The 26,281-nt window shown below is 55.3% G+C and overlaps 2 protein-coding genes across 3 annotated transcripts; one reads left to right on the top strand and one right to left on the bottom strand.

Moving 5' to 3' along the window:
* The first annotated feature begins 6,550 nt into the window (after window positions 1-6,550).
* Window positions 6,551-13,928, top strand: ALKAL2 (ALK and LTK ligand 2). The gene is made up of 6 exons (XM_090280863.1): window positions 6,551-6,804; window positions 7,428-7,749; window positions 8,997-9,050; window positions 9,135-9,215; window positions 11,563-11,628; window positions 13,800-13,928. Exons 2-5 carry the CDS (start codon window positions 7,491-7,493, stop codon window positions 11,625-11,627), a joined length of 459 nt encoding a protein of 152 aa, XP_090136989.1. The 5' UTR covers window positions 6,551-6,804; window positions 7,428-7,490; the 3' UTR covers window position 11,628; window positions 13,800-13,928.
* Window positions 13,929-16,002: 2,074 nt separating this feature from the next.
* Window positions 16,003-26,281, bottom strand: ACP1 (acid phosphatase 1). 2 transcript variants are annotated; one of them, XM_090280862.1, is made up of 6 exons: window positions 26,154-26,281; window positions 24,345-24,418; window positions 24,147-24,260; window positions 18,306-18,367; window positions 16,363-16,468; window positions 16,003-16,217 (listed from the first exon to the last, which is right to left on the bottom strand). In XM_090280862.1, exons 1-6 carry the CDS (start codon window positions 26,194-26,196, stop codon window positions 16,140-16,142), a joined length of 477 nt encoding a protein of 158 aa, XP_090136988.1. In that variant the 5' UTR covers window positions 26,197-26,281; the 3' UTR covers window positions 16,003-16,139. The 2 variants fall into 2 exon arrangements, with proteins under 2 accessions (XP_090136988.1, XP_090136987.1); XM_090280861.1 differs by lacking the exon at window positions 24,147-24,260 and adding an exon at window positions 23,986-24,099 and having other exon boundaries at window positions 26,154-26,278.

Here is a 26,281-nt window from a genome sequence, read left to right as displayed (position 1 = left end):
CTGGGCAAGGCCCGTGCGGGGCCTGGCAGCTACTGGGGGACAGGGGTCCGTGGCCTGCAGGCAGGAAGCAGCAGAGGGCCATGCGTGGCCTTTCCTGGGCACGTCTGTGGGAGCCCACAGCCGCATGGCACACTGGCGCAAAGATTTCTGACCCCCGTGCGGCAGGATCAATGCACAGCAAGAGTGGAACCTGCCGCCGACACCAGGAACCAGACCGTGCAACACTAAACCAGCCAAGAAACATGGACTGATGCCTCTCAAAGCTGCGAGGAAACAGGAGAGAATTCCAACTGAAACACATCGAGAGGGGGGATCATCCAAACTTGCCTGATGCGCAGCGTGGGATCGTGACTGCCTGGTGGCAGAACAGGAGTCCAGCAGCAGCCCCACGGCTGCGGAGTGCAGGCCACAGTGAAGTGTGCGTCCCGGTGACGACAAGGATGCTGCGCGCGACAAGACACTGACCATGTGGGACATGGGCCAGGACAGCCCCCAGAGGTAGGATCCAGACGAGGCCATGAAGAGTGCGCTTGGTCAAAGCCAAACAAATCAGGTTATTACGAAGGAACAACTGCCGCTTCGTCTACAGAAACGCTTGCGCCTGTTAGCTCTGCATCCTTTCTAACTAGAGGAATTCCAGGCAGATGGAAGAACCCATTTCGTAGGTGAGGAAATCGGAGCCAGAGGCCCCAGTGAGGAGGGAGCCCCGCTACGCTGTCAGTCCAGCTGCCAGGGGCCACGCAGCGAACACACCCGCCGCTTCCCGGGAGTTTGGGGGTAGACCCCAGCGCAGCAGGACAGGGAGCGGTTAGGCGAGTCTGGACTGCACTCGGGGTGACGTAAAGAAAGAGCAGGAACGAGCTCACTCCCAAACCCCACGCGATCTCACCTAATGCAGGACACTAATGAAAAATACAGACAAATGAGCGAAACAGAAGCAGAGGCATGGAAACGAGGAGCAGACTGACAGTGATGGGGGGAGAGGGGGATACGAACGGGAAGGGACTAGTTAAGGAACTAGAATAAAGGACCCACGGACACGGACAACCGGGTGGGGACTGACCGTGGGAGCGGGGGTGAGCGGGGGCGGGGAGAGCAAAGGGGAAAAAGCGAGACAACTGTAATAGAAAAAACAATAAATACTTTAAAAAAAAAAAAAGACGAGGTGTAGACCACCCACAAGGAGGAGCCAGAGGGGCCGGGGTGATGCCCCAGGAGGTGAAAAGCAAAACGAGGGTGTCAGAGGCCACCCTGCGGCTGAGGGCAGAGGCAGCAGCTCGCCCTCCGCACTGGCTCCTGCATGCGGAGCACGCGGGGGCCTCTCCTATAAACACACGTCCCCAACCAGCCACACACCTGTGTGCACTGGGAGCTGGTCGCCGGCTGCCTCCGAGGGCAGCCGGAGCCCCCGTCCGCGGGTCCGAGCCCCCGGGCACTGCTCTGAGCCCCCACTCGCTGGCCTGAGGGATGCTCATGTGGACACCCTGGTTCAGATTTCAGTCCGTTTCTGAGTGTAGAACAAGCCGCAGAAGTCTGCTGCCCAGACCCTCGATACGATTCAGACGGCATCTCCTCCACGACAGATCACAGGAAAGAATGTGACACAGAAAAAGGCTTTGAGGACAGTAAACACCATAAAGGACAGTCACAGTTAGCAATTCTGGGTCAGTTTTTAAAATTCCTTAGACAGTAGTAGAAGGTGAACATGTGCTATCTTAATTAATGTTCACAGACTCCTGAGATAATAAATATTCTCGTCACTTCCCTTTCAGACCTGAAGAGACGGGGCTCCAAGAGGCCGGCTGTCCTGCCCACGTCCCCATGCCACTGGGCAGGAAGTCAGCAGAGCCTCCCGTGCCCACTCTGCTCCGCCCTCCTGCCCCTCAGAGGCCGGGGGGCTGGCTGCCTTGGGCGACGCAGCCCCTTCTTTCTCCCGAGGTGCGGAGGGCCCTACTGGGCGCTTTGCAGACGCGTTTTCCTCTGTCTGGGGTGCTGTGCTCCAACCCCCATCTTCACATGCGCGCCAATATCACTGCAGCCACTCAGCCTCCCGAGACAGCTCCAAACGACGTCATCTTGTCATCGCTCATCAGGAACAGGGCCTCGGCCACATCGGTACCATGAGGTCATGTGCTCCTAAGAGCGCGGGTCCACGGTCAGGCTGCTTGTGATTCTACAGCAGTGTTTTCACGGAAGTAAATGCTTGTTCAGGTGATGCGTGGTAGCATCCACCCATGAAAGTGCCTAAAAATAGTATGCTCAGTCATCCTCTCAAGAACATGTGCTGTGTGGGGACCATGTTTCCCCTGTGACAGGCGTTGTGAGAGGAGGGTGACCAAGGGTATGGTCTCACGGGAGACTCAGGACAGACCTGGGGTGAGCGGAAATGGAACGAAGGTGCTGTGGCTGGGGCGGTGAGAGGAGGAAGTGGGGTACAGGATTAGGGAGGTGAGGGGTCCCAGGAGAAACTGTCGTGGAGTGAAAGCAAGGGGCAGAGGAAGGAGAAAGAACAGTCTGGGCAAAGGCCCTGAGACGCACTGTCAGCCGTCCGTGTGGCTGGGGCGCAGACCCAGCGGGGCGGTGCCTCTCTGTACAGGCGGCTCCCTTCCCAGAGGCAGAGGACCAAGGAAAGCACAGCCCTGACCCCCGCACTCTCTTCCTCTCTGACTGTCCCCGAGGTGGCCTGTGTCCCTGTCCCTCTGCCCAGCTTAGAAAAAAAAACATCATAAGTTTTCTGCAGAAACTACAGTACATTCCTCTTATTCATGTGAACTTGAATGTCCCCAACATGAAAGGACAAGCCACCATGTTCATGGACCACAGTCAGGGTGCCCTGTGCCGCCGCCAGGCTTGGGCTGACAACCTCCTGGCAACCCTCCCTCCCTGGCCGGCTCCTAGTAAATGACCCCGTGGGCACCCCTCCCCAACAAGTTTCGGACACAAATCAAGAAAAATAGGTTTTTGGTTTTTTTTCATTAAGCCACTAAAATGTATGAACTATCCGTTAGCGTGGTTACCTTACCCTCAAGCAATGCTGCTCAGTATGAGAATATGTGTGGGATACAGCACTTGGGTGGCCCTGGGAAGGGACTGCGTGACCCCAACCACCACACCTCCCACTTTCCGTCCGCATACCTCATCTCCTGCAGAAAAAAACCGGAAAGAACACGGAACGTAGACACGCTGGTGTGGCTCCTCAGCACCCCTGACTGTCTCCTGCTCAGGTACTGCCCTGGGGGATCAGACTGTGCTCCACTTGAGCTGGGCTCTTTATCCGACAGGAGCGTCTGTTTCAGCACATCGATGTGGGGCATGGACGTTTCCAGTCACTCCTTGTTGTCGTTCAAAGGTGCCTCGGGGGCAGAGAAGGGTGACCACACCTAAAGACCACCTCTCGAGCTGGATTTATAACTAAACCAGTTCCAAGGGGAAGAGCAAAGGCCACGCTCCCCTCGCGCTCTGCCCCAGGAGTCCAGCCAAAGCAAACCCCCGACTGTGGAGGGTCCTAGGCCGTCACGCGTGGCTTTGCAGATGCGAATGTCCCGGGCAGTGAAAGGGGCGGGTGAGCAAATATTCCCAGAGTAGGGAGCTTCCTTATGTCCACGGGAGGGAATCGGGTAGAACACTGCATTTCTGTGATCCAGGACAGACTCCTGGACAGAATGCATTCATCAGTACACGCCCGGGGCCCCATGGTACCAGGGCGATCCGTCCTGTCAGAAAGCTTGTCTTCCCAAATGCTTTCTACAGTTTCTGTGACACTCCTAGCCGACACATAACATCCAAGTGAATAGAACGTAACTGATAACAGGAGCATTAAACAATATTTCTTTATAGTACATCATGTTTTCCTTCATGAAAGATAACTTTTTCTCTCTAGTAACAGTGTAGTTACATTGTTAATTAACAGGATGGTTGAACGAATCTAACAAATCTAACATATAGTAGATATATGTCTATTTTAGAAGTCTTTGAAGGTAGCTAACATTCATATTAAATAGAATATATACGTTTTTGGAAAGTAGAAAGGTGGCTGTAGTTAAAACATTAGAACTTTGCACTGTTTATAAATTCAAAAAAGTCTCACAATATAGACCTACAGCAGAAGGAGATTAAACACACCTTTTCCCTCCCTCGTTAGTTTTCTTTCTTTGACGCAATACAGTTTTCTCAAACGGAAACAAGCTAAGTCAAATCTAGCAAAATAAATTAGTAGGTTTTTGTTTTTGTTTTTGCCAATACTATCACAATATAATTTGTTGCTTTATTTTCTCTCTTTTCTTTTTTGGACCCTTCATAGTAAAATGTTGTTCACTTACTAAGGGAGGAAATACAATTACAATTATTTGATACAAATATGTCACCTCTTATTTCCTGAAAACAGATGGTGAGATTCATAGTGACTAGTGATCCACTCCAGCTGTCGTCGGTCGTTTTGGGCACGATCACAGAACCGCGCAGCTTCAGGCTTCACAGACTCTGCGGTCCAAGCACAAAAAGAAGTGGAGAGACTCCGGCTTGGGTCAACATGTCCCGTTCTCCTGGGAAACAGTTACACATGCCTTGTTCCGCCTTCCCCGGCCCAGATGATCGATTCAGCCAGTGCGGCCGTGTTAACCCCGGGCGCGCGCCGCGCAGTGAGGAGCAGCTCTGGAGAGGGTGTGAGCCAGGGCGCTCTTTCATGAAGTCGAGCAAGTCTGTAAACGTGATTTATCCGAGATGACGGTCACCCACAGCCCCTTCAGCACAGAGACCTGCAAAGATGAATGAATGAACACCTGCGTGTCTGACCCCACGCGCCAGGTCTCGCGAGTCTCACCCCAGCCGCGTGCAGTGCCGCTGCCGGTGCTGATGCGCAGAGCGTCCGTCCGTCTGAGCAGCGGGCTCACGTGCAGGCGGGCCCAGCGAGGGCGGGGGGTCACTCAAGGGGTCCACTCGTTTGCCCCCTTAAAACCGAAAGGAGGAAAGGATCATATTAACTGCCAGCAAGTCTTCCTTGGTTGGTAGAATTTGGGAAGGGGAGATAGTTCTTATTGGTATTTTTCAGGGGAAAAAAAATGTAACTTTTGATTTTGTAGAATACTATTTAAAAGGCAAGATTGTATGCAAATTTAAAATAATGAGTTTGAGCTAATTTTTTTGTTTTCTTTTTCCCCCCGAAACCAGGTTTACACGACAGTATTTTACAATCCAAGCTCCACGTGCAGGAGCGCCGCGCCCCTCCGGCGCCGGGAAGCCGCGTGGGGGGCGGCGGGGGGCGGTGTCCTGTCGCTAGGCGGCGCGCTTCAAAGAGGCGCTCACGTTTCTTTTCACACACGGAAAGGCAGAGAGAAGGGAAAATATCTCATTTTGTCTGCCTAAGATCTGTTTGATATGAATTTCTGTTTTTTATGGGGCATTTCTTCACAAACCGTTCCCACAGCAGTGAGGTAGCTTTTGCAGAACATGCTCCCTGAGAACACAAGCCGTCTGCTTTCCAAGAGCAAAAATATTAACCCCGCACCCAACACGGACGGGGGCGGGGGCAGTCGCATTTTGTCGCCGGCGTCTCTATGCGGTTTGCCCACCGGTACTCAGCCACGCACTGTTTTTCCTGAAGAAACAGACCCGGTGGGGGAGGAAGAGAGACCCAGAGGCCCGGAGACAGGGACGGACGGGGGTCCTGGCCGCTGTCCCCGCCGCAGGAGGCGCCCCCGCTCCCCGCTGCTCCCAGCACCTCGGGCCCCGGCCGCGGGCCCGCCCGCCCGCTAATGGGGAGGCTTTTAGCCGCCCCGCGCCCCCTTCCCGGTGCTGCGCTTACAGCACCTTTCCCAATCGGATCGCTGGCTTGGAGGGTGTCCAATGCCTGCCCAGAAAGCGTCAATGAAATGGGAAAATGCGCAACGGACTGATAATACATTTTACAAGAAAAAAATTAAAGGAGACAAATTGTTGAACTCTCACCGCGAGCCTGCCTACATCTAAAGAACCAAAACTTCCTGCAAGGCGTGGGCCGGGAGGGCTGCGGCCCCCAGGGTCTCCTGCGGACGGATCCCTGGAAGGGGCGCAGGAGACCAGCCCGGAGGGTCTCGGACCAGGGGGCGGGGGGGGGGGGGCTGGCTCATTTCCGCGCGGCTCCAGGGGCTGCGCGCGGGAGGGGGTGCCGGGCACTGTGCCACCCCGAGCCCCCGTGTCCTGCTCCGAAGCCCCCCTGCCCCGCGGCTGCCCCTCCTCAGACCCGCTGGCCTCGCTGCCAGGTCCCTCCAAACCGATAGACGCTAATTGATTTATTAAATGTTGAGGCAGCTCCTTCTTTAATAGCCCAGGCTCTCCATTTAGACAAAAACAGAACAGAGTTCCTGGTAGAGGCGTTACTTCTCATCCTGTCACCAGCGACAGGAACGGAGGTAAATAGACGGGGGAGGGGAGGGGCAGGAGGGAAGAAGGGGGAGGTGCGGGAGGGGGAGGAGATGAAAGGCGGGGGCTGGAGAGGGGAGAGGGACGGGGAGGGGAGAGCGGGGCGGAGGGAGTTGGAGGTGGGGGTGGGAGTCTGACGAAGATCCGCACGGGAGTACGAACACTTCAGCGGCTTCTAATTAAAGCCGGCGCGGAGCCCTCGGGACCGGCCTGACGTCGGCGGCGCGGGGATAAGAGGAGCCGGGGTTCGCGGCGGCCGCGGGCAGCGTGGGCAGCAGCCGAGCGGCGCGTGTGTGTCCCGTGCGCCCTGTGCGCTGCGCGGTGTGCGCTCCGCGGGCCGGGGCGCCGCGGGGCATGGAGTAGTCGGACACGGACGGACGCCGGAGGACGCCCGCGACTCGCGGACAGGTAAGCGGCCAGATCCGGCGCGCCGGTGGCCCCTGGCAGGTGTGGGCCCGGCTCCCACCGGAGGCGCCGAGGGGACTCCAGGACCTGGCACAGTGGGCGCCACAGCGAGGGTCCCCGCGCAGGATCTCCTCGGTGGAATCGGGGACCTGGGTGGGGGGACGGCCACCACACAAAGGCTGGAAACTTGAGCGCAGCAGCCAGGCCGGGAGCGCGGGCTGCCTTCTCGGAGGAACGGACCCTCCAGACCCGGCTTCTGAAGGTTAAAGAAAGTTGTGCGGGCGCCCAGTGCTCTCGGTGCGGGATATGCCTTTTGGCGAAAGTTCCGGGGCGGGGGTGGGACAAGGCTGGGGGTGGGCGAGGCCGCCCGGCTCTGGCGCGCAGAGCAGGCGCGGATCTCAGCATGCCGGTGAGAGAAACCTCGGTAGGGGTCCCCGCGAGACCCCGCCCAGCGCCCCGCCGCCACCCCCCCATCTGCCAGCTCCGCCCGTGACTCTGCGGGGCGCCCCTGCGCGGGGTGCGCGGGGATCGGAGGGAATCAGCAGGGTCCCCGGCAGTGGCCTCTCCACGCTCCCCGCCGCCGCGCCCCGCCAGCCCACCGACTTTCTTCCGGATCTCCCCTGCAGCTCATCCCTCCAGCCAGCGAGCGCCGGGCGCGCGGACCTCCCAGCCAGCCTGCCGAGCGCACGATGCGCGGGCCCGGGCACCCCCTCCTCCTGGGGCTGCTGCTCGTGCTGGGCGCGGCGGGGCCCGGCCGGGGAGTCACGGGGCCCCGGGAGGCGGCGGACAGACAGACGCTGCTGCAGCTCATCGTGGAGATCATCCAGGAGCTCAAGAAGTACCACTCGGGGGAGTCCAGGCGGCTGCAGCCCCCGGGTCCGCACGACGCCTCTCCGGGCCGCAGGGAGGCCGCGGACTACGCACCGGACCCTGAGGAGCAGCGAGCGGGTGAGTGCGCGCCGCCCCGGGACCAGAGCTCGTGTCGGCTTGGAAAAGAAGGCGCTTGGAGAAAACATATCTTTAAAAGGCAAATCCATTTCGATTGTTTAAAAATATGTTGTTCAAGAAGAAAACAGGGAGCCTCGCGGATTACCATCCCGAGCCCACCTCCAAGACGCGCGGCCGCTCCCGAGGCCGGACGTTTCTGCACAGGACTGTCCTCTGGTGTTTTGGAAATGGGGATGTTTTCAGCTCCGCAGCTTCAACTGAGAAATGCTCCAGCCCCCCCCCCCAAGCCCCACCCCCACCCCTTGTCAGAGGCTCCCAGAGCGCCCAGGGCAAGTTTCCCAGGAAAGCATGCAATCTTTTAATGCTTCCCTGACACAATTAGGTCAAACGTGATAAGGTCAACTGTACATAGACTGACTGAAGTTGGGAGTAAATGAAAACTGACACTTGGGGGCGTCTGGGCCTGGGGTGTGAGCAGCGCTCCTGCCGAGATAAAGAGGTGGCCCGCGTACAGTCAGAGCTAGGCTGCGGGTCGGGAACAGGTGAGGGGAAAGGGTCCCGACTGTCAAAGCTAAAGCAGGCGGAAGTCAGAAACGTCAGCGTCCAAGTGCCCCCCAAGAGGGTGCTTGTGTGTCTGCTTGGAAGAGGGGTCCTTGGGAATCCTGCTTTTACCTCACAAACCAGGGTAATGTCCTGCTTTGTCAGACGAACCATGCATTTACGCCAGCTTTCGTAGCAAGCAGGTGGTTGGAAGGCATTTCATCCATTTTCTAAATATATACCCAGAAAAAAGGAAAATTCTATAGCCATTTTTTTTCTTGAAGGAGGAGGGGTTTTTTCTAGAACTTTGAGAGGGTGTGGAATTTGAGTCCTAAGCTCTTTGAGATGAAAGTGTCTAAATGTGGTTTATTCACTGGCAGCTAACTGTCAAAAACCACCACACACACCATTTTCTTCACCCTGTGACTTTGGGCACCACCGCTCTCCTATGGTGGAGACCAGAGGGGATGATCGTCGGAGCTTGTGAGTCACTAACACTATTTAGAGAAACTATGCCTCTGATGACGGGGTTCACGTGGTGTCGCAGCGAGCGAGGGGGCTCCGGCCTGTTTTATTTGGTCAGTCGCTACGGTGATGCAGACTCCCCAGTAAGTCCCTTCCTTCAGTATTCCCTCAGGGCCACAGGAAAGAAACGCTTCTTCCATGCAACACAAAACACAATAACTCATTTCTTTCCCCTCCAACAGAAATTGTTCCTCGGGATCTAAGGATGAAGGACAAGTTCTTAAAGCATCTTACAGGTAGGTTTCCTCCTCACCCCTCCACCTGCCCCCGTTCCTGGCTTCCTGGGAGCCCGATGACCTGTCTCTCCCTCCTCGTTCCAGGTCCCCTCTACTTCAGTCCCAAGTGCAGCAGACACTTCCACAGACTGTACCACAGCACCAGAGACTGCACTATCCCTGCATGTAAGTGACGGGGCCGGGCCGCATCGGGCGCAGGGCACAGGAGGGGCCGGTCCCACATCCTCCCACTTAACCCAACGGCCGCCTTCCGAACGCTTGTCCCCCCGTAGCCGTGCAGCGAGGGGCCAGGTGGCCAGCCAGGGAAGGAGGTCACTGCACTTGGCAGCAGCCAAGGCCAAACTTAAAATCAGCAATTCGCCTTCTGTCTGTGACAGTCAAGCCCATGTTAAGTGTGAGTCATTGAAGTGACCACTGTGGTGTGCTGTGCTCCGAGGTGAGAAGAGCCCATGCCCTGGGCCACCCCAAGACTGCCTTCCAGGGGCCAATTATGCCCTCATCACCCCAGGATTACATTGCTATTTCAAAACCCTGCCCTTCTGGTTGGCTTCATCACTAGCTCAGAATTCAGACTTGCCCTTCTTGGTGTAGAGCTGGCTGTGACTTCTCGGTTGTTTATCTGACAACATTATTTTATTTCCCCAAAACTGGCTCCTTGTGCTTCTCACAAACCATATAATGGTGACAAGTCACTCATTAGGTAACGTGATATCTACTGGGGACCCAAACCGATTTTTTTTGGAGGAAGTACAACTTTCACGGATGGTTCTGGGAGGGAAGTTTGCAGATACTCGTTTTCACAGCTGCTACTTTTGGAGCTGACCAGGGGCCACCCAGACCTGCTTGTGCTGCCTTCAAAAATAAAAAGGAAAAAAAAGCCACTTTTCAAGAGGTGGAAGCTTTTGCAGCTTAGGCAGCTGTTACCCTGAATAATCGCAGGCGTCACCTGAGGAGCTCCTAGTACAGGTACACTCACGTCAGGGAGCACCCAGCAGGCCTCGCGCCCCGTGGGGGCAGGGACCCCAAGGCGGGCCACCCCCAGGTTTTACAAGCACCGGCTCGATGCCACCCTCACATCCTGCCATATGGACCTGGCGCACGTCGCACCTGTACTTCCCTCCTCTGAGAGTGTCACCTGCTGTTTGAAAATGATTAACCTGCTTCCCGAGGCAGAGCACCCCCCTTCCATTGTCTGAGTGCGCCTGTGCTGACAGTAGATGCTGTCTTACAATGATCAGACGAGAGAGCTGAGTTTGAGGGTGACCCCTGGGGTCGTTATTCCTGGTCCTCCCGTTTGCGGGTGAGGAGGCTGACCCCCTGCTCGGGCTGTGCTGCTGACAGACACGCAGCTCCCTCCGCAGCCCCCTCTCTGGATGCTACACGAGCCCACAGCGGCTGCCGCCTGTGCTCACAGTGACCTGGCCACACGCCACCAAAGCTCCCAGTCACCCACAGCGAGAGGCAGTCATCAGATCAGGCCCAACCACAGCGCCGGGGCACCAGAGAGGCGGGGCCCAGAGCGCTGCCCGCGTGGCACCCACCGCTCAGCCCACGGGCTGCAGAGCTGCAGCCGGGCCTCATCGACACTGCTCTGGGCTCCTGGAAGGTCCGGCTGAAGGGCACTTGAGGGTCTTTGGACTCAGTGTCCCAGTCCCAGAGGAGCTCCAAGGAAGGACAGGGCTTCAGGTCCCACCCAGACCAGTGGCACAAAGCCTGCACCATGATGAGGTCCCCAGGGGGGCTTTCGGGTCGGAGAGCACACGGACCGAGGGGGACGCTGCAGCAGCGGCCTATTAGGGAGCTGCTCCGGGGAACCTGCCGCAGGAGGAAAGAACCCCCTGGAGCCCAAGCTCCGGCCCCCAGCACAGGCCCCTCTCCCCTCGGAGCCCAAACGCTGCTGCCTCTCAAAGCCCAGGAGCACTGTTGGGAGCGCGGGCAGTGCCTGTCTAACTTACCGCTGGTTTGCTCCTTTGTTGGGAGCTCTCCGCTCTGTAGCAGGATTTTGTGACTCGCATGGGCACTGGCAGTCATTTGCGAACTGCCGAGGAAACCCCCTCACAGCCAGAGTCCCCAAAGCCGGCGTTCTGAGCCCCTGGTCCCGGTGCTCCACTACCTGACCCCCTTGCTCTGGAATTGCCATGGAAGGCCTTGTGTTCTTGAAGTTGCGGGACTCAGCCTGCGCGAGACCCACAAGGAGGCAAACCCAGGTTATTTCCATAAGACCCAGAGCCACCGAGAGGCAGAGCCCAGCTGCAGAGATGCTGCACCTGCCCCCCCCCCGACGGCCCCCCAGTTACATCATCTAACTTCTGCCAGAGGCTCTGAAGAACCCCAAGCCATTGAATCCACAGCGTAGGGCCCACGACTGCAGAGGACAGTATCCATGTTGCTTCCAGGGAATTCAGAATATTTAGAGATAAAATGGCCTTAGCAGCTGAGGGCGGGTTTAAGGACGCCGTTCCCTGAAGGGCCGCCGCGGTAACCGACCGGTTCCGATCTCCTCCCACTGCAGACTACAAGAGATGCGCCCGGCTCCTCACCCGGCTGGCTGTGAGTCCTGTGTGCGTGGACGGGTAAGGTAAGCTCAGCCGCGCCCGCCCCTGGGGACGTCAGCAAACTCATGGGACTTGAGTGACACCCGTTCTTAGCCAAGGTAGCCTTACTGTGAGGGCGACAAACTCAAACGTCCCCAGACACCAGCCATGGATGGAGGCGCCCGTGCTCCCGGCCCAGTACCCCGGCCGCCACTCTAAGTTGTTCACATGACGACACAGCTGGCACGCGGTATGTTTATGGAAACACAGACTGTAACTAAGTCACCTGAGCGGGTGGCGCGGTGCGTAGCCCGGGGGCACCTGCGCGTCCGCTGGCCTTGTGACGGAGCACAGGACTGACACATCTGTGCACACTTTATGCACACGTCCGGCAAATGTTGGAGCTGGACTCTATCACTGTGCCAATAAGCTTATAAATATTTCTATCAATATTTCTATCAAAGTAATTTTTTCATAGCTTCAAGGATGAAATTATGAACGCACATTAATTTATGAATTAGTTTTCATTTGGCCTCTTGAGAGCTGATATCAATCAGGGGACGGACTGCAAGTTTTATGTTCCTGACACACACTTCCTGTGTCCTGTGTGCCAGGTATGGCCAGCAACCAGGTCTGTCCCCACCAGGAAGACATGCTCTGGCCCTCAATGGCCGCCCCAGGGGGCCCGCCAGTTGTCCAGAACACCCCTGGGAGGGGAACATGCTGTGCTTACTTGCTGGCTCCTCTCCTTGGTCTCATGGAGCAGTGACCTTCCTGGGGTTGGCAGGGGGTGGGTGCCAAGGTCCGTCTGACCCACGAGAAGTCTCACCGCAGATGAGGAACCACACTGGGGTCATGAAGGACTCGCCACGTTCTATTCAGGTCACTGAAAGCCCGAGCTGAGAAAGGCTGCGCTCCCCCGCCCCAACCCCACCCCGCCACCCATTCGACCCAGGAAATATGTTCTCAAGCCCTGTGTGGATTCCTGTAGGTCTCCCGGGCAATATGCTGGGGGAGATGGGAGTGCAGTTTCCATGAGGCATTTCTTTCAAGCATCCCTGTTGCCAGATCCTTGACAGCAGCTTCCACGTTCTATACAAGTGGGGAGATGTACCCTCTCTGTAGCCCCTGACCTCGGCTGTGCCTTCCCCTAGGCCAACGGAGAGCGGGAGTCTGTCCCGCATGTGGGGTGACTTCCGAGCGAGGTTCTTCCGAGTGAGGTCAGGACGGGCACATCAAGGTTTTTCCAAATGCAGCCCGAACGCCCAGGAAAAGCCCGGAGGACAGGCGCCCTGGCCCGAGCAGACACGGCCTTGGGACGGCACCGGCAGCCCCATGTTCCAGCCCTCTGCTCCCCTGCCCGCCGCTCAGGGTCTGACCAGACGAGGCAGTCAAGGCGAAAGGGTCCGGGTGCGCCCCCACGAGCTCTGCTCCCCAAAGGCCACCGTGCTGGCCGCTCGTGCCACGCCCTGACTGGTCACTGTGGCCGAGAAATGGGGCAAGTTTAAAACAGCTACTTCTGCTGACTGTAGTAATTTCATATTTTTAAAAGATTAATTTCTTCTAATGTCGGAAGGTAAAATGCAGCAGCAAATAACTGGTCACATGGTCCCTGTGGCCAGGGGCGGGGCTCTGCCTCTCCCGCTGTCCTCACAGTGGAGACGTGGAGTGGAGCTGCCAGGCCTGAGAGCAGGTCAGTCAGGGGTCTGAGCGCAGGGACCCCCTGGTGACACAGGGGCGGAGCCCGGGCTCCTCCCTGCAGCTCCACCGCTGCGCTCTTCCAGCCAAGGTGATGCCCGTGCCCAGCGTCCCGCCCTCGGCCACACACCCCGCACGCTGCACCTGCAGCTCAGGGACCTTGAGGTGGGCCCGTCTTCCTAGGTGAAGGCCACACCAGAGGCTCGGGGCTGCGTGGGGCCCTGGGCGTGTTCGTTCATGGGCACCAGCCTGGCAGACGCCATCGACACTGACGTGCAGGGCCCATCGCTCCTGCCGAGGACGGCGCCCACCGTAAACCCACAGACTGAACCCCCAGGGGTCCCCACTCCTTTAGCGCGGCAGGCACGGTCACTGCACCGCTAGGTTGTCCACTTCGGGGGACAGAGACCTGTACATGCAGATTCCTGTGTCTATAAAGACATGCTGTCATGTGACCTCACGCAGTCTCTGGAACGCGTCGCGGTGTGGACAGTGACAGCCGTGTGCTTCCTTCCAGCCGCGAGAGACCATGAGGGAACCCTGCCAAGTGCCTTGGAGACCGACAGGGACAGAGAACCCGCCGCCTTCACGACCCCGTCCCGGGAACAAGAGATTTATTTTTGCAGACTTCCGTGACTCCTGCAGTCGCATGCTCAGTGGCCCCGCACCTGACGGCAGACTGGCCGCCCCTCGTTTCAGAAAACGGGAAGGCGTGTCTGCCATGTAACGCGAGGGCGTGACCAGGGCATCTCCGTCTCCTGAGTGGGTGAAATCAGAGTATTTCTGTAGAAACATAAGCAGATTTGAAACTATATTTTCATATCACATATGGTATGATTTAATATTTTTATTACTTTTACAATTAAATTCCCAGAGTACTGGTTGGAACTGCATGAAAAGTTTACTGAAAAGATAAACCTCAGCCGTGTTTCAGAGACAGTGGAGTGTAAATTGTGAACATATCAAGGCTAATCGGGGTAAAGTTGCATCAGTGTCCTGTGCAATATGTAAATACTGTAAATAAACAAGTAATAAAGTGTTTGTTACAACAGCCTTAAAAGTGACGTTTACTTTCTAACAAGTCCGTCACCGGGGAGTGACGGTTTACAAGGCCACGAACACGTAACGCCAGCAGCAGGTCCGAGAACGTAAAAGGCATCGGCCACACGCGACAGGAAGGCCACGAGTCCCTGCCATCCAGTAACCCTTGTCTAACGGAGAGGTGACTGCAGGTGACGTAGCTTCCCGACACCCGGGCTCAGCAGCGACCGTTTCAAGTTCGCGTCTCTCCTGTGTGACTTTGTAACCATGACAACAATGACCAACAGGACCCTAAGACTCGGAGCAGCTCTGATCTCTACGGGGGGTCTGTTGTGACCGGACCTGACTGGGCCCAATTTAAACAGACCAGTGAACTCAGCTGAGCTCCTCTGTTCATGACCCCTGGTCTGGGCCCAGCCGAGTGACAGCGCAGAGTCCAGGGACGTGAGGACCCTATTTACCATGTATATGCAAGCATTAAAATACATATGCATATATTTATGAACATAAAGGAGCAGAGAAGAGTAACAGATTCCTCTACTTTGGGCTTATTAAGCAACTACTGAAAGATTCGGGTGAGGGAAGTTCTGAAGTTCCCTTACTTAACCCTATGTTCTAACGGATTAATTACTGAACTTCGTATTCTCCAGTCTTTACTTTTTAGATATTATCAAGTCCTCAATCTCTTAACCTGCCAAGTCTCCTGCATGTCCTAGGAAGAGCTTTCCCATAAGACTAGAGGAATCCCAGTCCTCCTGCCCGACCCCCTCCTACTGCCTCTGGGTCCCCGCTGTCTGCTCACCCTCCAGGCACACATGGGTTCAGGACTGAACACCGCGCCCCCCGCCCGGGACTCTGCGGACAGGAGGCCCCGGTGCCCAACAGGGAATCATCCTCCCAACCCTGCCTCCTCCTGGCCCAGACTCTGGATGGAGGCTCGTCTGGCGGCGGGGGCCTCCGCCTTCTTTCTTGAATGGATGGCATTGTAATTGGCATCACTGCACTTCCCAACACCGAAGATAAACACGTGCATGAGACACTGCCGTCTGAAAGGTGTAAGCAAGGCACCCGTCCCAATCCTTCCTCACTTGTCAATAAAAAAGGAGGCAGACAGCAGGCTGACATCTTTGTTCGATTTTTAAATTTCCCCAATTTATTTAGAGAAATCTTTTCTGACATACGGCCACGTGGATTTCAGATTAGAAATGACCGCTATCTGCCTATAAGCCAAGCCCTGAGGAAGAAGCAGCCATCGCCACACCAGCACATACACCCCCCCCCCCCCACAAACCCTTCATTGCTCGCACTGTACGTGCACCTGCGAGCAGACGCGTCCCAAGATCGAGGGCACAGTGTCCTCCTCTCTCACGGGGGGCATGTGAGCCTCCTCACACAGTCGCTTGACAGGAACCAGGACGTGCTACAGGTGCCCACGTCGAACCGTGAATCCTCCCTGTAGACACGCAGGTGTGCACAGCGAGTGAGTGACAGTACCTCAGGGAGGAATCGCAGGGACGGGGCGTCTGTCCTCGTGGTGCCACAGACTGGGGAGGGCCGAGCAGCTGACCTGCGAGTGGCACACGCTCACGGGGCTTTAGCGTGACCCGTCCTGCGACGTGCCTGTGACAGCACCAAAGCAGGAGGTTCCGCTGGACTAAGAACACTTCACATGCCCCAAACTGAGTCAAAAACATTTATTTATTCTTTTGCCAAATACAACACCGATTTCCATCTACAACAGCTTTCTCGGGCAGGGGGCAGCAGGCGGCCGGGAGTCCGGCACCGGCTGGGGCTGAGGACGCCGGCGGCCCCGGGACTAGCGCGCCCTCTCCAGGAAGGCGCTGCAGCAGCGCAGGCACTGCTGGTACACTGTCTCAAAGTCGGACTCGCTGCCCTGGGAGGAGGAAAGAGGAGTCACACAACCTGCAAAGCAGAAGTGATCCGAGGACCCCCACGCACCACCCCGTGGCCGACACAAAGGGCCAGCCCTCCCGTCCCCTGGGAACGCGGACGCAGACGTGGACATGAGACGCACTTACGTAGTAGGGGTCCTCGATGATGAGCTGTTTCTGAGGGTCATAGCTCCCGAGCAGCTCGATCTTGGCTTTGCTGTTTTTAACTTGACTGCTTTTCCTAGTCAAGTCTCTGTAAAGGGAAAACACGGACTAGCTCGGTGACCGCGGTTGAGGTGAGGCAGGGACGTTTGCTTTATGAGACACCCGATCGCAATGCGGCGGAGGGGACCTGACGGGAAACGGAAGCCAACCCTGCAGCCGCCGCATCTGGCCTCAGGCAGCTGTTCGTCAGGTGCAACGGCAGGCAGTCCCACCGACGCTTGTACACAAAACACGCACCCAGAAGTTAGACAGTCACGTGTTCTCCGTGAACTACACGTCAGGACAATCAATCAAACACCTCGTTTTGGCCATGTGTGCCGAGTCCCGAGGGTGCTCAGCCCCTGAGGTGTCAGGGTCCCTGTGTCCCCTCCGACGGCTGAGCAGAGCCCACGCTGGGGACAGTCGCGTGCGACACCTTCACCTCCCGCTGCCAGGCTGCTCCAGGAGGAAAGGCCGGCCTGCGTGGGGCAATGCCCTAACTCATGCCAACAGCACGTGCTGGCGGGGGGCACGCTGCCAACAGGACGTTCCCGAGCGTGGCCAGGGCTCCAGCAGGCGGCCATTCACCGCTGAGCGGCCGCGTGGGAAGGGACAGAGCAGGTGGGCGCTGTGACCACATAGGTTGTGCACGCGGGTCTCCGTGTGTTGGTGGAGCAGCGCAGGGCATTCTAACCAAACGCTGCTGCTAAGACGGAAGCGGGAGCAAGGCAATCAGCAACTGAAACGCAGACGTGGGAAGTGCATGGATTTTAGTAAAGTTTCAATGCACAGAACACCAGTGAAGCCGCTGCGGGCACACCTGTCCACGCCGACCCAGGTGGTTAGAAGCAGGGGCAGCTTCTCTTGTCCAACACGCGGAGCACGCGCATCAGTTCCGATGCAGCTGATGGCTCCCTGCGGCCTGCGGGCCAGCCCTGCTCCAGCACGGGACACAGGAAAGGCGCCCTGTGACAAGCAGCGCAGCGCCTGGTCTTCAGTGGGAATGTCTCGAACATTCTGTCCAGGCACCTAACCCACATCTGCTTCTAAACTTGTAACACACGCTGCAGCCACTTAGGTTTGGCGTGATCACATTATATCACATGGCTTCTTCACTGGGCGTAACTGCGTTTTCCTACACGTGGCCCACGCCAGACGGAAACTGCACAAGCGCAGGCAGAATGCAATGGCCTCGTCCAGTCCACCAGCACCTGCGCTGTGACAGCCGCCCAGCAGATACAGAAAGTGTGTCCCCGGGGTCAACTGCATAAGGGGCGACAGGGTGTGGTGGAGAGTGTGGCGCATGAGGCACACGCAGGACTCTGCTTCTGGGGGCCTGTGCTCAACCCTGGCACGCCCACCGCGGCCTCTGTGCCCCGGGAGAGGTGGTGCCGATGCAGACCTGCACCCTGCGGCCACAGCCGTGGCCACTTAACACCCCAGGCCGCCAGCTGTGTCGTGTTGTGTTTTGACTCAATGACAGCAAATCCACACTGTACATGGAGCAAGAGGTTTTCCGTCCTCTTCCTTTTCGCCGGGGGGGGGGGGGGGGGGGTGGAGGGGGGGGATAAAGGAGGAATAAGATGGGAAACAACGTCCGTGAACCCTCTCAGCCGCAGCAGCCACCCCCTGCAAACAGGATGCTGCCCCACAGCAAACTGCACCCCAGCCCGGCTGCGCTCCGAACGAAAGCCCAGCCCCGGAGCGCCCCCACCTGAGGGCGTGCTTCTGCCTGCGTGTCAGACAGCTCCGAGCGACTTCCCGAAGGTCTCGCTATTCTAAGTGGTTAACCCTGTGCACTGCAGCCGCCCCTGCCTCTGAAAGCCTGACGATAATAAAAGCCACTTGCGCAGCAAACCACCGCGCGGCCCCTGCGACGGGGTTACCTCAGGTTGCTCTCGTCCATGCAGAGCATGTAGTCAAACGTGGCGAAGTCCTCCTTAGTGACCTGAAAGGAACCAGACATCAGACAACCAGCGTTTACATTCACACCAGCCGAGCCTGAAGGATACAGAACAGTTCAAAAAAAAAGAGGCTGCATCAGACTCCGTTTCTCAAAAATTAAATCTAGGCTACTTTAAAATGAAAAGAGAATTAAGCTATTTCCTAAAACTGCATTGCAAAGAAATTCTGTATTACAGAGCCCCTGGACTGAGCATAAAGTAGCATAATATGGCCTCAAAGTTTATACTTCATCTTCAATATCTTTATAACAATGTAAAAGTCAGTAAACATGTTAAAATGTCACACTCACGAATGACAATGAAAACACAATGGCCCAAAATCTATGGGTCACAGAGAAAGCTGTCCTAAGAGGACAATTCACAGCATTACAGGCCCACCTCAGGAAATAACAAACATTTCAAATAAACACTGTAACCCTACACCTAAAGGAACTAGAAGAACAAAGACCAGTGTGAGTAGAAGGAAGTAAAGATAAAGATCAGGGCAGAAATAAATAAAATAGAGATTAAAAAATAATAGAAAAGATCAATAAAACTAAGAGCTCGTTCTCTGAAAAGATAAACAAAACAGATAAAACTTTAGCCAGATTCATCAAGAATAAAAGAGAAAGCCCTGGCTGCTGTGGCTCAGTGGATTGAGCGTCGGCCTGCGAGCCAAGTGTCACTGGTTCGATTCCCAGTCAGGGCACATGACTAGGTTGCATGTCAGGTCCCCAGCTGGGGGCGCATGAGAGGCAACCACACAGTGATGTTTCTCTCCCTCTCTTTCTCCTTTTCCCTCTCTCTAAAAATAAATTAATTAATTAATTTTAAAAAAAAAAGAATAAAAGAGAAAGGACCCAAATAAATAAAATCATAAATGAAGGAGAACTAACAACTGGCACCACAGACATACAAAGGATTGGAAGAAACTATATGGAAACAAATTGGACAATCTGGATGAAATGGATAAATTCCTAGAAACATAACAATCTTCCAAAACTCAATGAGGAAAAAGCAGAAAATCTGAACAGATTACTAGCAACAAAATCGAAGCAGGCATCAAAAACTCCCCACGAACAGAAGCCCCGGAGCAGATGGCTTCAAGGGTGAATCTGACCACACATTCCAAGAAGAACTAACACCCGTCCCTCTGAAACTACTCCCTACAATTCCAGAGGAGGGATGGCTGTCAACTCTTTAACAAGCTCAGCATCACCTAATGCCAAAATCAGACGGAAACATACCAAAAAAAGAAAATTATGCAAACACAGATGCAAAAATCCTCAACAAAATATTAGCAAACCAAATTCAAAAATATATTAAAAAGATCATACACCACAATCAAGCAGGATTCATTCCTGGGATGCAAGGTTGGTACAACATCTGCAAATCAGTAAGTGTGATTCACCACATAACAAAATGAAGAGTAAAAATCATATGATGATATCAGCAGATGCAGAAAAACCATCTGACAAAACCCAGCACCTATTTATGATAAGAAGTCTCAGTAAAGTGAGAACAGAGGAAACACCTTTGACAAACCCACTGCCAGAGTCATACTCAATAGGCAAAAACTACAAGTGTCCCCTTAAGATCGGGAACAAGACAGGGATGTCTGCTTTCACCTCTTGCTCAGCACAGTACTGGAAGCCCTAGCCACAGCAATCAGACAAGAAGAAAAGGCATCCAAATCAAAAGGAAGAAGTAAAACTGTCATTATTCACAGATGACATGATAGTGTACATAGAGAACCCCAAAGACTCCAAGAAACAACTAGAACTGATAATGGAATTCAGCAAAGTAGCGGGATACAAAACTAATATTCAGGAACCGGCTGCACTTTTACACCTCAATAACAAGCTACCAGAAAGACAAATCGAGAGAAAAGCACCCCATTTACAATTGCATACAAAAGAGAGAGGAAGAGCGCCATAATTTTAACCAAGGGCTGAAAGACCTGGACTTGAAAAATGGAAAGACACATGACGACTAAAATGTCTCTATTACCCAAAGCAACCGACAGAGTCAATCCCTGTCAAAATACCAATGGCGTTTTTCACATAACTAGAACAGATAATTCTAAAATTAATACGGAATACACAATATTCCGAATAGCCACAGCGATCGTGAGAGGGAAGAACAAAGTTGGAGGAATCACACTTCCCGATATCAAACTATACTACAAGGCCACGGTAATCAAAACAGCCTGGTCCTGGCATAAAAAGACACACAGATCAATGGGACAGAACAGAGCACCCAGAAATAAGCCCTCGCCTGTCTGGTCAGGTAGTATCTGACGAAGGGTGAAGACATTCAGTGAATGGTGCTGGGCAAGCTGGAGGCAGGCACGTGCAGAGCAACGAAAACAGACCGCCTTCTTACCCCACACGCAAGGTTACAGTGGTCCCTCTAGATCGCAGGATTTTTTAAAATATTATATTTAATTATTTATCGTGGATTTTTCGCTATATGGTGGGATTTTGCGGTACTGTACAGTAAATACTAAAATAAATGTAAGGTTCCTACTTCGCGGATTTTCACCTATCGTGGGGGGCTCTAGAACGTAACACCCGCGATAAGTGAGGGATCACTGTAAACTCCAAATGGATTAAAGTTAAATGTAAGATAGTTAAACCACTGCAGTCCTGGTGAAAACAGAGGCAGTGAACTCTCTGACATCCATCCCTTCGGATGTGCCTCCCAGGGGAAGACAACAGGGAAGAGGAAACAAACCGGACATCAAATTAAAAGCTTTTGCACCACAAAGGAAAGCATCAGCAAAACAGAAAAGCAACCTGCCGCATGAGAAGACCTTGGTAAATGGTCTGTGCAATGAGAGGGTAACACCCAAACTGCGGGAGGAACTCACAGGGCTCCACATCACAAAACAGACAACCCCCAAAATCCCGTGTCCGGTGTGCGTCCAGGCGGGACCCAGTGTGATGATGGGTGCGTCCAGGGGCCGCACACAGCAGCTCCCGGAAGACACGACACCTGCAAACATTCACAGCGGCGGAGTCCCAAACGGGAAGCAGCCCAGCGTGCACCAGGAGCAGCTGGCACAGGAGCTGCGGCTCCGCCGTGAGGTGGCCCAGGGGACCCCGCCTGCCACAGGGTGCAGCTAACAACTGCGCGGGGCAGCTGGGGGCTGAGAGGCAGGACCACCTTTCGGTGGGGCCTTCGGGGGAGAAGGAGCCGCGAGCGCTGCCCACCCCCACCCTCCAATAACGTCCTGAGCTCGCACTGACTATCTGTGCACGTGTCAGAGAAGTTCACTGGAAAGAGGAAAGAATGCAGGAAAAAGTGAACACCTCCACAGGACGACCCGGGGGGGAGGTTTCACTCACTCAAGAGCATCGACTGCGCTCTTTACGAAGAAAAAAGCACCCTAAGTGTATTCTGTTTATTAACCCAAGTGGAAGGTCCTGGGGAAATGACCATTTTAAGAAGAAGAATAAAACAGTTACCATACAAACTGTCTCAATGACGAAAGAGAAAACCTACAAACATTAGCAAGATTCTAAAGCTAAAGATCTGATGTGATATTGCTTTATAAAACATGTCTTACTAGTATTTTGAAGTTTTAAAAAATTGAGAAATTTTTCTCAAAAGCAACAGTAAAAGAAAAAGGCAAAAAACAAGTTTACTGGAAATACTTCTAAAACTGATAATTACCAGTATTCTTAAAAAATAGTTTCTAGCCCTGGCTAGTGTGGCTCAGTGGATTGAGTGCCGGCCTGTGAACCAAAGGGTCGCTGGTTCGATTCCCAGTCAGAGCACAGGCCTGGGCTGCGGGCCAGGTCCCAGTTGGGGGCGCACAAGAGGCAACCACACAGTGATGTTTCTCTCCCTCTCCTTTCCCTCCCTTCCCTGCTCTCTAAAAATAAAATAAAATATATATTTTCAAGTTCCTAACTTTGATGTTTTTATAGCATGTGTATTTAAAATACTTTCTTTGTATCCACTTTAAGTAAATAATAGTGTATAAAAAAGTCAGATCTTGGTGAAAAACATAAAATATGTAAGTATGACTGCTTGTAATTCTGAAGAACTCCTCAAAATATTGACACATCTTAATTTTTTTAAAAAATACAAAAGAGGAACTGGCAAGGTGCCTGATGAGATTAGAAAGGACGAATGATACAATGTTCTATCTTTGTCCAAGGAAAATCTATTTAAGAAAGGGTCAGGTCCTTCAGTACGTAATTGAAATAGTCAAGTGTTAACACACAAGTCAAATGACGGCCAGAAATCGGGAAGTTCACAGATCTCAGAGTAAACTTACCTAGGCCAAAAATAATGTACTAATTTCTGAGACATCATTAACGTATTAAATGTCTCTAAGACAATTTTGTTTGTGAACTTTCTGGCTTACACGCTGATGTTTTTATTAAAACAAAGCGAGAAACAAACCCAGCTCGGTCATGTGAAGCTGGGTAACCTCTGACAAGGCATGTGTTTTCTCTCCAGAACTCAGTTTCCTGATCTGCAAAACGGGTTTACCAGCTGCTCCCTCCCCTCAGGAGTAACGCAGAGGACAAATGGCACTGCAATGCCGGCAAAGCAGCATGGAAAGCTGCACAAGACCCAGTGTAGCGAAGACTGCAAGCCTGGTCCAAGCATGAACACTAGCCCTGGGCTCTCACGCGGCCGTCCACAAGGATCCACGTGGAGCGTCTCCGACGCCTGACCTCCCAGCGTCCAGCTCCTCGGGCCTGTCGCCCTCGGACACTAGGCCACAGCCCTGTCAGGCCCACGGAGCCTAGATGCTTCTTCAGTTTGGATCCTTTTGGAAGTCAGAAGGTGTTAGGCAGATTTTTTAAAAATTCAACTGAATCTCCATAAAATAATCATAGTCCCTGCAGAACAAGCTATGCAGCATTCTGAATCAGAAACGGACCCAACAGCTTTAGGAAGCAGTCCCCACGGCTACGGAAGGTGCCGGAGCACGCACTCTGTGGGGTGCCCATGGCCCACATCTGCACTCCGAGCGCTGTCCTGAAAGTCCACTCTGCCCTGGGGTCATGTGTGCCTGGCACCCTGCAGTCCAGTCAGGGGCCCACCAATCCCAGGGGGCGATTTAAATGAGTTACAATTGAAAACCCAGTCCCTGCGTCACACTGGCATCATGTCAAGTGGGCAGCAGCCATGTGCCCCACTGGGGGACAGACACTGCCCCGCCCCCATCACCAAAGGCTCTGCTGGGCCCCAGACGTGCAGGACTGGGCTGCTCCAGTGCTACCGAGGCCCCAGAGGCCGCTCTCAGGTGGCAACGGTCTCACAGGTGTGCAGGGCTTCTCCCAGCCGAACACTGGGACCCGGCACAGAATCACAGTGGCTCCAGCGTCCAAAGGCCAGGGAAACGAGGAGACTGCAGGTCAGGGTGCCCCGCCCCGCCCAGGGCCTCGCCATGACAAATCATGTAATGACAGGTCTCATTATGTCGATTCGCAGACCCCAAGTCTGTGGGACCAGAAGTGACACAGAATGGGCACACAGTGGCCACTGACTGACTGTGGACAAACACGCTCATGACCAGGGAAGTCCGTGCAGTAAAGCCCCTCGGAACCTCTCACGTCACGGACTCCGCGGCACAGAAATAAGGAAGCTGTCTCTCTACCTGTCTGGCTCTGTGGGCGCTCTCAATGCCATGATTTCCCAGGCAGCGCACAGCGCGTGGGTCTGGCGACCGGCCCACGTTCCAGTCAGAAACAGCACCGCTGTCGGTGAGCCACTGAAACACAGAACACACGTGTGCACCTTCAAGGGCCAGTACGGTACCTGCCGGGCAATGTGACTCATGGGGACACCATGCTTCTTCATGCAGTGCTGCCCTCGGTAATCGGGGGGGTTTCCCACTTCGTACGTGGAGGTCGCTGCACTGTCTACCCTCCACTGCAGAAGAAAAAAAACAGGTTTTCCCAGTTTCCAGACCCAGAGATATTCAGGTGGCCTCTTTAAAACGGTGCATGCGCTTACCTTATCTGCAACGTTTTGATCTGTGACAAGTTTTCTGAAAACTGCTTCCGCGATGGGTGACCGACAAATGTTCCCTTAAAGGAAGAGGGGAGGGCAGAAGTGAGCGCCAGGTGCGCGGGGAGGCAGGTGCCCAGCGCCAGCCCACGATGGCCCATGGGGCCCTCACTCCGCACACCTCAGGGCACGGCACGTCCCCAAGGATGCCACCTGCTTGGGTGCCATCGCCGTGCCCATTGTGGAGGGAACTGGGAGAACAGCTGGCCAAATCCATAGTCACCACTCTGACACCAGCTGCTCAGGCACCCGGAGCACGTGTGATAAAGGCAGTTACAGCCAAATCCCTGTGTCTCAGGCTGCCGTCTGTGACCCCAAGGGACGTCAGGAAATCAACGGAGTGGGCTGTAACCAACCAATCTTTATTTTTTGTCCCACCGGAGGACAACCGACTGGGCTGAAGCTAACGCAAATCCGTCCACCTTTTCTGCAGGTGGCTGGCTCTATTTACCGCAAGAAGACACATGTGTAAGTGCAGATAGGAAACGAGTGAGTGCCACACAGAGGGGACGGCCCCCGCCTAAAGGGCCACAGATAAGCCGCGCTGGCCGGGAACCCTGCCTCCCCGTTCCCAGCGCGCACAGCTCCCATCACCCTGCTATTCAAGGGCGGAGCCCCGAGAAACTTAACATCATCTTCGGATTTCTGTAGAAAAAGAATTTCCACCTGGAAAGCCCCAGCTTTGTTTTTCCAAATCAGACAGCATGATATGCGCTTATTCCGCTCTTTCATGTCAAGGACAGACTCAGAAAACACTGCGTCCTCCGAGGGCGGGGCCGCGTCGGCGCCAGCGCGGGCTGGGGCCCGATTATCTCCCCACGACAGAGACACGCACGGCCTCGAGAAAACAACGAGTCCGCTTCAGTGAAAAACACTTGACACGCTGCACCTCCGTCTGGAAAAGGCCCACACAAACGCCCCGAAGGGTCGGTCACGCAGGCGCGCGGGCGGCTCCCCCCCAACCCCCGCCGGCGCGTCCCCTGCAGCCCCGCCCGGCTGTCACGCCCTCCAAGGCTTCTGGCCCCGGCAGACCTGCCCCCTCGCGCCCGGAGACAGGGGTCCAGGAACGCGGCCACGGGCCACCACCCGGCGCACAGGTCACGGCGCTAAAAATGGCTTCCACATGTTTGCATAAGCAACAACAAGAACCCTCGGAAGTGGGGCAGTATCTTGCGACAGGAGAACATTCCACGGAACTCAAGTCTCGGTGACCGTAAAGCAAGTTCTGCTGGAACAGCCACGCCTGACCCTTCGCGTCCGGGCCTGCGAAGGACAAGACGCCGCTCCCGGGCGCTTCACGGGGTTTGCGGACCCCGGGCCCCCCGCCCCCCGCGCGCGCCCCCGGAGCGGCGCCAGGCAGCGTCCGCGAGCACCGAGGACTCGCCGCCACGGCCCCCGGCGCCCAGGCACTGATGGCGCCGCTGACGCAGGGCCCGGGGAATGGGGCCGCCTGGTCGGCTTTCACAACCCAAACCCCGAACCCTTGCAGCCCATTGCGTTCAGCTCAGATGCACGAAAGCGCGGGGGCACCGAAACCCGCCGGCAAAGCTGTCACCGCGCCGAGCGCAGCAGGAGGCCCCTCGGCAGCGCCGGGTCTCCCCAACCAGCGCCGGCAGGGATGCCGCAGGCGCGCAGAAAACGCCCCGGCCTGGAGCCCTGGGCAGGGCCGGGGGCCGCCGCAGGCGCGGCCCGGAGCGCACGCGGCCCACCGAGCCCCCAGGGAAGTCAGAGCCGGGCTAGACCAGCGCGTCTCACCCAGGCACACGAACAGCACCGACTTCGGCACCTGCTCGGCCATCTTCCCGCGAAAACACTGAGGCGCCCACTGCCCTCGTCGGAACGTTTCTGGCACTGCGCCTGCGCACTCTGAGCGTCCCGCCCCG

Source organism: Furipterus horrens, unplaced genomic scaffold (assembly GCF_987537825.1).
Source record: "Furipterus horrens unplaced genomic scaffold, mFurHor1.1.pri manual_scaffold_6, whole genome shotgun sequence".
In the NCBI taxonomy this organism is placed as follows: Eukaryota; Metazoa; Chordata; class Mammalia; order Chiroptera; family Furipteridae; genus Furipterus; species Furipterus horrens.
The sequence above is the reverse complement of the archived record's forward strand: the minus strand, read 5'-3'. Positions and strand labels throughout refer to the sequence as shown.